This window comes from Chenopodium quinoa, unplaced genomic scaffold (assembly GCF_001683475.1).
Source record: "Chenopodium quinoa cultivar QQ74 unplaced genomic scaffold, ASM168347v1, whole genome shotgun sequence".
Lineage (NCBI taxonomy): Eukaryota > Viridiplantae > Streptophyta > Magnoliopsida > Caryophyllales > Amaranthaceae > Chenopodium > Chenopodium quinoa.
Genome location: NW_018743792.1, coordinates 6,708,979 through 6,721,796, shown reverse-complemented (window position 1 = coordinate 6,721,796; position 12,818 = coordinate 6,708,979). Strand labels below are relative to the sequence as shown.

The window sequence follows — 12,818 nt, the reverse complement described above, 5'->3', positions numbered from 1 at the left end:
TGTTATCAGAGATCACTACGGAGTTCCCGGAGGTTTATCATACAAAAATACCATTAACAAATAATTCAACGAATCTACCAAAAAAAAATTTACTCTAACGTTTCAACAATGAATGGTTATAAGTTAGATCTAGGCGGGTACCGTCAGAGTTTGAATCATTACCTACATTATTTCACTAATCAGCTGAATTAACATGAAACACAGACTGTATACATTACTACGAAATTTTAAACAACCGCCGACCACAAACTAATACCATCTGTATCCGAAATACCTACTTCCGTATATAAGAACTACTACATCTATACCACGGCAGCTGAAAACGCGAAGCACACGCAGGAAACCCAAAAAAAAAAAAAAGGCGCCGAAGGTATCAATTAAAACACGACATAGAACATTAAACATGCATTCATAAAAGTTAAAAATACCTATTTCTTTAAAAAAATGGCGCCGGAGATATAAATTATGACACAACATACAACGTTATACGTGCATTCATAAAAGTTCATAATCGTAGTTCAAGGTAATGAAAGTCAAAACAAAATTAATATAACACGCAGCCGAAGTACCTTGGTCCCGACTTTTCCACGCACAACACAAACCCTCGGCAACCCAACAATCCGTAATTATAAGAGTAATTTTAAGTAAAAAAGCTATAATTGATAACATAATTATAAGTTAACATAAATATTAAGATTAATTAGTCAACAGTAAAAATAATATACTTTTAAATTAATAAAAGTAACATTGAAAAGTATACTTTTATTGATGTCCCAGCACAGGACCCTTTATCCAAGGCCCATAACAGCAGAAACATCATTCGGATTCGGCGGCACTAAGTTGCTTCCACTGAGCCCCTTCTTCTTTAATAGTGTTGTTCACACAAATAAATAATATTTTGAATAACTGTTTCAAAATCATATAATTTTCAATTTAAATTTCCTACTAAATACTCTGTACAAAGTATTAATTGCCGTATCTACAAAGAACTAATCAGCTGAATTAACATGAAACACAGACACTGTATACGTACTTCGAAATTTTAAACAACCACCGAGCACAAACTAATATTATCTGTATCCGAAATACCTACTTCCGTATATCAGAACTCCTACATCTACACCACGGCAACTGAAGACGTGGACCACATGTAGGGAAACAAAAAAATGGCGTTGAAGATATAAATTAAGACACAACATACAACGTTAAACGTGCATTCATAAAAGTTGGAAATACCTACTTCCACATATAAGAACTACTGCATCTATACCACGGTAACTGAAGATGTAAAACACACGTTAGAAACAAAAAAAATGGGATTATTTCCGTTTTACTAAAACGCCTTCATTAATTACTTATAATGTGGTTTAACTGTACATGATTATTGAATTCTACCCTATAATTCCCATTCACTTTCCATCACGCTTAACCATTTTTCTTTTTATATTATATTATATGCGAACACTCTTATTTTATCTCACTTTCCAAATTGTTTTTAATGCATTCACTTTCCAAATTGTCTTTACGTTTCCAAGATAATAATTCCCATTCACTCTACATCACGCTTAACCATTTTTCTTACTCTTTCTCATGTATTCTTTTTATTAGTGTGCTATGTTAGTCTGTTACGGAAATCAAAGTAATGAAAGTCAAAACAAAACTAATATCACATGTAGCTGAAATACCTTGGTCTCGACCTCTCCGCGCACAACACAAACCTTCGGCAATCCAACAACCCATACAAAAAATTAATTGCCATATCTACAAAATTTTTTTTTAAAAAAAATCCAGCCTTACAACTATGAATCGCTGATTGGACCTCGACTAACCTCGTAAGTCGGCGGCATACCTTAATTCGGGAACCTAAGAAAGAAAACTTTGTTTACATTCCGGTAGCTGAATGTTATCGTCCGGAGGAGGAGGAAAAAAAAAAAAAAAAAAACAATAGTTAACAAACTATAGACAATCTTTTATTTGACCTAAGATAGCCTCGGAAAGAAAAATTCGAAGCGTTAACCAATTTATCACACTTAAGATTACGAAAAGCTCTAATCATTATATAAATTCAGTAACTGCAAAGTACAACTTCTGACCAAATTACAAACATTCATGTAAATGAATCCGTTGACAAAGCTGTCCGAGATATTTGGTATTGTTGAAGTATAGCTTCGGCATAAAAAAAAAAAAAAAAAAAAAAAAAAAAAAAAAAAAAAAAAAAAAAAAAAGAAGAAATTAACAATTATTATTTTAAATATATATACAGCAAAATGTTTCAGCAATCTGAGATACATATTTAAATTTAACCCTACCTTTAACAAAATTTTATTCATGGAGTTCAAATATAAATTATTATATAAGTTTAAATATCCTGAACTTTTAACATAGGTTCGATATTAGAAAATCTTTCAGCCATAAAGAGAGAAAAATCACTACCTAGGCTAACCTCGTTAGTCAGCGGCATACCTTGATTCGGGAACCTAAGAAAGGAAACTTTGCTTACATTCCGGTAACTGAGTGTTATCGTCCGGAGAGAAAAAAAAAAAAGAAAAAAAAAATCAATAGTAACCAAGCTATAGACAATCTTTTACTTGACCCAAGCAAGCCTCGGAAAGAAAATTCAAAACGTTAATCAATTTATCACACTTAGGATTACGAAAAGCTCTAACCATTATATAAATTCAGCAACTGCAAAGTACAACGTCTGACCAAAATTACAAACACTCATGTAAATGAATCCGTTGACAAAGCTGTCCAAGATATTTGGTATTGTTGAAGTATAACTTCGGCACACACGAAGAAAAAAAAAATAAAAAAAAAAAAGAGAGAGAAGAAAACAGCAATCGTTATTTTAAATATATATAAATATACAGCAAAATGTTTCAGCAATCTAAGATATAAACATTTCAGATTAGGTCATAAATGAACATCAGAGACGGCTAACTCATCTTCATCTCCAGAATAGATGGGAAGTTTAAAATCTATCGAATTGTGACGAGTAGTATTCTTAGTTATCTTACTAATATCAAGTAAGTTATTATTATGATTCGTCTCATTTTTCGAAGCAAGAAAATGAGACCTTTTGTGACCGCCAAGAGCTTGTCCAGAAGCAAAAACCTTTCCACAAATTGGACACTCGTAAACTTTCTTTACCAACGTCGACTTTACAGTAAGAACGCTTACGACCTTACCCTCTATGTCTTGTGATAATGATTCCTGACAAGTAGTATTATTAGTTATCTTACAATTATCGAATAAGTTATTGATATGATCCACCTCATTATTCGATACAAGAACATGACACCTTTTATGACCACCAAGAGCTTGTCCAGAAACAAAAACTCTTAGACAAATCGGACATTCATGGACCTTCTTTATCATCATCGATTTTACGGTACGAACACTCGGGGCCTCCCCCTCTATGCCTTTCGGCAATGATTCCTGACGAGCAGTATTATTAGTTATCTTACTATTATCACATGAATTATACTTATGGATAATCCCATTATTCAAAACAGAAAGATGAGACGTTCTGTGACCACCAAGAGCTTGTCCAGAAGCAAAAACTCTTTTACAAATTGAACATTCATAAACCCTTTTAGTCGTCGTTGAATCCGATCCGTCGTCCGCTCGATTTTCATCTTCTTTAGAATTACTAACTCTTTGCTCAAAATCATAGACTCGATTTTTCTTATGACTTGCTCTGTGGCCCCCTAATGCTTGATACGATCTGTATTTCATCTTGTTCTTTGATGTTATTGTGGAACGCTCACCAACAGAGCTATTCCATTTGTTCCTCGACATCATCATGAGGCAAAACGCTAGGTCTTCCTCGGTAGTAACTTCCGTAGTTGAACTAATTGACAAGTCCGCCTCAACGTCAACCGCACTCGATTTCCCCTAACCCCGAACGTAATGTTGTCGTTGTTGAGGACCAAAGTAACGATAGTCGATCGAAGTTGAAGAAGCTGGTGTATGAAGAATTCGCTTTGATCTTGGTTTTCGAGTACGATGATTCTTCTTCCCAGCCAACTCCATCACACTTTCTCTGTGTCGTGGAGTAACAACTGACGATGATGCAGTCGGTTCAGCTACCAAGAACTCATAATGATCACGTGTTGCAATTCCGTGTTCTGAATCACCCGATGGTAAAAAGTGCGACACAGATTGATCGAGCATGTGAGCTCTCATGTGCTCTACTAAAACTCTCCTGCTTACGAACTTCCTAAAACAAAGTCTACATCTACGCTTAACCATTTTTCTTTCTCTTTCTTTAGAAACAAGTTAATTAACGTTAAAAAACAAGGTAATACAAAAGAAAAAAAAAAAAAAGAGGAAATCGAACTTCAAAGTTGTAGTAATATAAATTAAGCTTCAGACATACAAATTTAGTACCTTTATTTTTCAGAAATCTGTAAGAGTGAGGATTAAACTTTGTACGCAGAGTGTTTTTTTTTTCGTTATTGCACGGAAGTTAATGTCACAGAGAAGGTGGAGATAGGAAGCTCATATAAATAAGTGAAAAACATTCCCCCGCCAAACTAATTTACATCATTTTTTTGACTTTGCTTATTGTTTTTACTTTTTTTTAACTACGATCTTCTTTTAAGTGGGGAGAAATGACAAATGTAAAACAAGCAACGGTAATAATTATGACACAGTCACTATATGCATTACTTAGATTATTTCACTAATCATTTGAATTAACGTGGAACACGATCACTATATATATAATACATAACTTGTCATCACTGAACTAATGTACTAAGTATAAGATCCACAAATACTGTCCAGGGTAAACAAGGTATAACAACCAAAATAAAAATGGCCTATTCGGTAGGTGTAAACATCAGTGTTAAATTGAGGAAAAATGTAAGTGCAATTCTTAAGTGCGTGTTTTCGTCATGCATTTACAAAACCAAGTTATAATACCTCACAAGTTGTAATGATAGCAGTGAGATAAAATAAGAGTGTTCGCATATAATATAATATAATTAATTTACAAATAATTAATTCTTAAGTAGGGTTTAAGGTTTAGGGTTTGAGGTAAGTTAAAATGTATCTCGGCTGAAGTGTTTAGGGCATATAAGTAGAAAACATCCACTCTTTCCACTCTCTAAGGTATTTAATTTTGCAGACAAATGTATTTGAGATAAAATAAGAGTGTTCGGATATTTGACTTTGCGTAGTCTCAAAGTTATAAGAGAAAATTCAATAAATATAATAAGATTTAAGATATTACTTCTTAAAAATATCTTCTTATATTTACAGCAGAACGAACTATTTAGATGCTTATTAATATTAATTAAGATAAAATTCTAAACGAATTCGGGATTTACTGCACAACTGAACGAACGTAAATTGGCCTCGGGGAGTGTGTCGAGGAAGGCTCCTCCGATGCCAAAATCAGTACGGATGTAAGAACAATAGAGAAAAGCTATGCAGGAGAGTTTGTTTAAGATAAAATGAGAGTATTTATACCTTCCTCCAATTTAATGGACTGGGCCGTGGGAATTAAATGGGCCACCGTTTGATTGGGCCTTAATGAGTATGACTTGGTAAGGGTGTAGAAGGTTATACCTTGCCTATTGAGCTTGGTTTATTTTCATTTGTGGACTGGGCCCAAATATAAGTTATTTGAACCCCAGACAACTTCTTATATTTATACTTTCAAATTTCCAGAGTGTTTTTCCGCGTTCCTATTGCCAGATACATGCATCGAACTGTCAAATTACACCTCTTCATTCCACCGATTCACCTTCTCACTCCTCCTAACCTAATCACTCCATCCATTATTTAAACCACCATTTCCTCTATCTTCTGTCTACACCTATTCCATCATCTTGCCTCAAACCTTCCTTCTTTTCAACAATGAAACCCGAAACAAAGTCCATTATCTCTAAATCGGCATCCAAGTTCTCCCACACTGGTTGTCTGTAAACGTAACACCTTTTTTCGATATCCAAGAACATCCATTTTTTTATGTCTCCCTACAATTTCGATAACCAATTTTCGGCTTTTTCTATTTTAGTTACTAAATACTTCGGATCTATAGCTAAATCCTCTACCTCTACTATTTAGTTCCTAAATTAATTCATCTTTATCTCTCAAACGTCCCCATTTCTCTCTTTCTAAAACTTCCTTAGATCATAATTGAAGGAGTTACAGGAGTTTCATAGAAGAGGTAATGGAGAAGTTTAAAGGAGAAATATGGAATATTTCAGGAACTAAATAAAGAGAAAAGAGAATTTAATTATAGGGTAGAAGTATTTAACAATCGTGATGGAAAAAGCCGAACATTGGTTACCGAAATTTGAGGGGGATATAACCGAAATAATGTAATTGGATTTGAAAAGGGGTGCTATATTTACAGGTACCCGATGTGGGAGTCGTTTATCAGCAATCTCACTTGCAATGCTCTAATGTGACCATCTTTTCTGTAATCTTGATCAGCTGGATCATCCGCGTAAAAAATTACGCAATAATTTAAAGTGTTTGATAAATTCTTTTCAATAATAACAATTTCCAAAATAAAAAAGAATTAAAAGTGGTTGATAAATTCTTTTGCAGCTTCGGCTGTGGCATAGTACTCGAAGTTTCCGAAGACGGAAACTAACAACACTACATCGTAAATCTAGGAAAAAAAACATTGAAAATAGAGATTCACATTGGAATTACAAGAAAATATAAAGACAAATTAATACAAATATTTAAAAAACCACAGAAAAAAAGGAGCAATAAAACTTATTTCCTATATTTATTGAATTATTATTATTATTATTATTATTATTATTATTATTATTATTATTATTATTATTATTATTATTATTATTATTATTGTGTGAATCACGCCTCTTCACTCCATCATCAATTCATCATACCTATTCACTATCCTTACTATTTTCAATTAGTTACACACCTGTAATATTATACTTATATATATGTAGCTCTTCCATGCTTTCCTTTTTTATTCTGTCCTGACTTTACATCTTTCAATTCAAACCTCTTCATCATTTATTTTGGATTTTGTGCGTTTCTTTCGTCATAGCAACTTCTTGATACATATATATTTCGGCTTCCTTGCGTCCTCGAATTTAAACTGCATTCTTTGTTTCAGTGAGTTTTCTATACTATAATTTTAGTTGTCTCTGTTTCGTTTGTGGTGATCAAGTTCCCTCCACCTATGTTTCGTTCTTTGTTTTTATTCTATATTTTTTACGGACCAGTAAAGTTGAATTATAAATTGTTTATTTGTGTTTTGGATTATGCTTTTCATTGTCTAATTTTTTTTAACACGACTGTTTGACTTTATTTTGAATAATTTATATCTTCTACTTATGTTTATTTGTTTATGTTTTTTGTATTCATATCCTGATTCCAATTATTTTCAATTTCCCAACAACGTTTCACCAATTATAAATATTTAGTGTAAATGGAATTTTATGTAAAGTTTATAGATAAAGATTACATGGCATATGATTTGGTTTTTGTACGCGATTGAAATTTGCGTACAAATGTGTCGACTTAGAGTTTAAGAAGAGAAAGGTAGGATTTCACAATAATGTTGAAACTTATGTTTTACTACACATTGTAGGAATCTTTTTATATATACGTTATACACCAATGGAGATTGAGGAAGAAGTTGAATTAGCGATTGAAGAATACAAAAGATTTTGTCAAATACATAAACGTATTTTGGAGGTTTTGAAATTGAACGCTATGGAAATGCAGAAAGAAGTTCTACGTAGACAGGCCGAAGTTGATAGGATATTGAAGGAGGCCGGTGAAGGTTCACAAAGTGCAATTAGCGAAGCACCAACAGTGGTAGTCAATTTTATTACATTTCTAAATCAGTTAAAGCCTATTTCAGCAGATGGTATAACACAAATTAATAGGCTCAAAGAGGATAAGCAGAAGGAAAGGGACGAGCTCAAATCGGTGGGGTTGAAATATAATAGACAAATAATTTATAAGCACCCATAAAATATTCTTATTCTAAATTTTATTAAATTGCATTAGATAAAATTGTATAATTATAAGAAAATGTAAAATATATATCTAGATCGTTTTCTTTCTGTTTTAATTTATGTTTACGTCAAATTACTGTAATCAAAGATGTTTTTTTTTTCTTTTTTACTTATATTTACATGTCCTCATTCCAAAACACAGCTTCTTATAGGACCTTATACCATTCGATAATATAACGTAACTTTCGGCCAACACATTCGTCTTCAAACCCGTGGTTCAATTAAATCACTTACCACACCTGAACATCGACGACATCAATTGCGGATATGAGGTTCGACACTTCGACGACGGCAAATCTGATATACTTTCAAATGGAATTAAAAAATCAAACCTCAAAACTTCTTGCAATTATTTTAAAATATATGACTATATATCTTCCAACAATTAAAATTGACCAATTAGATTGACCAATCGATGATAACAAGAGATTTCGACCTAAGAAAGGAGAAAAAAGAACGGAATTGACAATTGATGTCGCTGGAGGAATTGTTGTACAGTCCACAATATTAATGCTCAAAATTGGCACTATTCAAAATTGGAAATTGCACAGTACTCTACTATCCGTAATTGGAAATTGGTTTCGGTGGCATCCATAATTCGCAATAGATTTCGTTACTGTTCACAGGGAGTCCAGCGATTAACTTCTCTCTTAAACCCTACAAAGAGAGGAATTCACTGGCAAACTCAATATTGACAGTATTGAACAATGCCAATTTGGAACGTCAGTAATTTGAACAGTACAACATTTGCTTCAGCATTTGTTTTCCGGATTTGTCCTTGTCTCTTACATTCGGCCTTTTGTCCAAACAATCTCTTTCGATATGACCAAGAAGAAGAGAAAGTAAGAAAGGATAGAAGAAATAGGAAAAAAAGTTCAACTGAATGCCGAAGAAAGGAAGATAAGAACAATGGAAAGGAAAAAAGCACAATATTAAGCTGTTTATATTGGCAATTGAACTGTTCAATACTGTCAACAATGAATCTACTGTTGAGACAACCGCTGGAATCCTCTCCTTTTAAGAGTTAAGAGAGGAGTTCACCAGTACTCCCATTATGAACAGCAGCAAAATCAATTGCCAATTATGAACAGCAGCGAAATCAATAACCAATTATGAACAATTGTGTCTTGTGCCATTTTCCTTTACTTAGTCACTATACTCCTTTCTTCGGCACCCAGCTGAACTCTTCCCAACCCATTACTAAGTCTAAGGTTTGGAGTTAACAGAATAGTGACCATTTTAAATAAACAATCAACAACCCTAAATATTGTGACCATGCAAGAAAAGGTTGAAAATAGAGAAGAATAACGTGCCACAATAATATTTTATTTATAAAGTCCAGATATAGGACTACATGAATTTATATATCCTCGTCTCTTGGAAGAGGTTCAATAGTAGCAAATTTTTCAACCATAGTCGAAGAAAACACCCTGACATAGAATGTTATATTACCAGCATAATAAATAATCATTAATTCACCATCAACCAAGTGATTTTCATTAACTAAATTTTGCCACCCAATATCAAAGCACATATTGCTTCTGGTATCTTCAACGACCTTCACTAACTCCACAGGCCATATACGACTGTTAGGGCCTCGAAGAACTTCCACGGGACTATGGATTCCGGCTAACAAGGTAGTCCAAACCTACGGAAATACCTATAAGATCCGTACAATTATTTATAAACAGAAAAAAACACATTACAAAAAATATATAAAATGTAAAACGAAAAAAAAATACCTGCTTATTTCTATATGCATCTCCAAAAATAACAACATGACTTGGTAAGTTACTATACATCTCTATTATACAGAAAAATATATAGAATATATTATGACAAAGAAAAAACTGTACTTATATACAATCAAGTTCCACTAAGAAGAAGCGTATACTATATTGTGAAAGTATTTTAATTATATATACATGTGACTGATCAATCGTTAGACTTATGAATATAACTAAAGTTTCATAATATTCTTCAACCTATGTTGATTAAAACGTTTGAATCCTAAGTAAATCCTCGAAAAATTATAAACTAAATAAATTTATTCTATTTCATTAATAACAACATTTGACTAATTATAATACTTAAATTAAAATACAATTAATACTCGAGTATAATTTTCAACGTCATTTATCTTGACATTAATTTAAATAATGACTTTTAATCTATATTAAAACTGAAAACAATGTAAAAACTTTGGAAAAACAGGCAGAAAAAAACCCTATTACCAACACTCTTACTATTTAATATGTTACGGAAACGATGCACCAGTATATTATTTCGACTACATATCACACAGAATCAACATGTTGTAAATGAAGCTGTTAACAGTCCACAAATTCAGCTATAACTCAACAACAACCCCATATACACCGAGATGAAAGATTAGTCAATTTATTTAAAATAATTATTTAGTTAGAATGTATCGCAGAAAACTTATCTCACCTTGTACAGTCTACACAAACTTAATTGCCATAAAACCAAAAAAAAACAAAACAACAACTGTCTAAGCATATTCACCACCATTTGACAAATTCTTTTTAGTAAATTCCTTTTCAAAATAACAATTTTCAAAATAAGGAAGAATTTAAAGTGTCTGATAAACTCTTTTTAATGATAATAGTCTCCAAATTGATTTTTCGTTTCCAAGATAGTAATTTCCAATTTGTTTTTGCGTTATTTCCAACTGCTTTTTCAAAATAGCAATTTCCGAAATAACACAAGAAAATATTGGTAAATTCTTTTCAAAATAATTTATTATATTTATGTTACCACTTTTCCAATGTGTGAAGTGTTATCCGCATTCCCACTATCAAATACATGTATCGATGTGTAATACTTATTGTCTTTGTTCGTTGAATTGTCAAGCCACGGATCATCACTCCACCTTTTCATTTTCTCGCTCCTCTTAACCTAATAACTTTATCCATTATTTAAACAAACGTTTTCTCAAAATAATACCCAAAACAAAGTCCATCATTTCTATATCATCAATCAAATCCTCACAAACTGTGCATTTGTTAACATAGCAGTTTCCAAATTGACTTTACGATTTCGACGATCAATCTTCGGCCCTTTTCATCTTTGTTGCGAAAATTCATCCGATCTATAGCTAGATCATCTTTCTAATTATTTAGTTCGTAAACCATCTCGTCTCTTTCTTTCGAACTTCCCCATTCCTCTCAATCTTTTGAACTTCCCCGTTGGTAGCTTTAGTTTACTTTAAAGTGGAGTTAAAAAAAAAGCCACAAAACTTTCCGCAATTACTTTAAAATTTGTGGTTGGATAACAGCTAACAATTAAAATTAAGGCAGTGGGAAGATCACGAATAATTCTATTACGAAAACAAAGAAAGGTAATAATTTTAACACAATCACCGTATAGATTACTTAGATTATTCCACTGATAAATTAAATTAACAAGAAAATCCTTACACAATACCGTGCGAATCCGAAATGCTAAGATTTCGGCGACTACAATTATCTTATCTAAGGCCCCCGTTGCTTACTGTTCTCAATTGGAAATTGAATTGCCGGGGTAAAACCGTCAACACACAAAGGGCACTGTTCAGCGAAGAGGTACTGATCATAAGAAGGAAAATAAGAGAGGTACTAAATACTCTGTACCTCGCTTATTTGCCTTCTTATGAACAATACCTCTTCGCTGAACAGTGCCCTTTGTGTGTTGACGGTTTTACCCCGGCAATTCAATTTCCAATTGAGAACAGTACATCAATTGCTTGACGGAATTGTCCTCACCTCTTAGTTTCGGCAATTTGCCGAAACAAACTCTCTCTATATATATAAGTGGTTTTCTATTTTCACTTCCTTAAGCTATTTTCATTTCCTGTTTCTCTCTCTTCTATCTCTTCCGTTCGCCATTGGAGTTAGATTTGTTTGCTTAGTCTGGGAAACATTGAATTCAGGTTTTTGTTGTGATTTAGTTTTTACAGTTTGGATTAAATTGTTGTGTATTCGTTTAGTGTTTATCTATTCGGAAGAGGTTTAGGTAAGCCTTTTAATTTATTTGCATGTTCTGATTTTGTTAATTAATTTGGATTTCTCGATTTTTTTGGGTCTATTTGTTCTTTAACATGAAAGACCAACTACTATTTCTTGCAAGATAATATAAATACGTGTACAGTATGGTGCCTCGGCTACGTGTAACTGATTCCAAGACAACTTTCGTTAAAAAGGATGGGCAAAAATTGGTATGTAAAAATGGGAATTGGGCTCACGAGGGCGGCACTGATAACCTCAGCTATTGGGCTTTTACCTTCAGCGTTATCACTGGGAATATATCCATGTGGTGCATCGACTATACATTCATGGTACGTGTCTTGACTCATATGATACATGGGCCGTCTAAAGGAATTAAAAGTGTGTGACAAATTCTTTTGGAGCTTCGGCTATTGAATAGCACTCGAAGTTTCGGCATAATATGTGACGGCAACGGAGTTTGAAACTTCGGCCATTGCATTTAAATGATTGAAAGTGTTTGATAAATTCTTTTTAATAAATTCCTTTTCAGAATAACAAATTCCAGAACAACAACTTTCAAATAACATAATTTATCATTTGTGACAGTCTCTCTCCTTGTTCTTTTGTCATCCAATTTTAGGTAACAGTGGGATAGTCTAAAATGTGTGGGCGTTAAAAAAAAAAAAAAACGAGAACGGTATTAAGCGACAACAATCACCGCCATTGAGGTGCCGCGCGCATAGCGCGCGGAACCACAACTAGTTAAACTAAAAGAAAAGAAAACCAAAAACTATGGCAAAACTAACCT

The 12,818-nt window shown here is 33.0% G+C and overlaps 1 protein-coding gene and 1 long non-coding RNA gene across 2 annotated transcripts; one reads left to right on the top strand and one right to left on the bottom strand.

Annotated features, from left to right (window-relative positions):
* Positions 1 to 2,913: 2,913 nt before the first annotated feature.
* LOC110685127 (zinc finger protein ZAT1-like) lies at positions 2,914 to 3,801 on the bottom strand. The gene has a single exon (XM_021861589.1). The coding sequence runs from the start codon at positions 3,799 to 3,801 to the stop codon at positions 2,914 to 2,916; it is 888 nt and encodes a 295-aa protein (XP_021717281.1).
* A 7,885-nt stretch (positions 3,802 to 11,686) lies between these two features.
* On the top strand, positions 11,687 to 12,699 carry LOC110685158. Its single transcript, XR_002503924.1, has 2 exons — positions 11,687 to 12,038; positions 12,153 to 12,699. It is a non-coding gene; the product is annotated as an uncharacterized LOC110685158 (long non-coding RNA).
* Positions 12,700 to 12,818: the final 119 nt, after the last annotated feature.

Excerpts from the sequence above, each read along its gene's own strand:
- LOC110685127 (XM_021861589.1), bottom strand. The coding sequence starts at position 3,801 with ATGTCGAGGAACAAATGGAATAGCTCTGTTGGTGAGCGTTCCACAATA.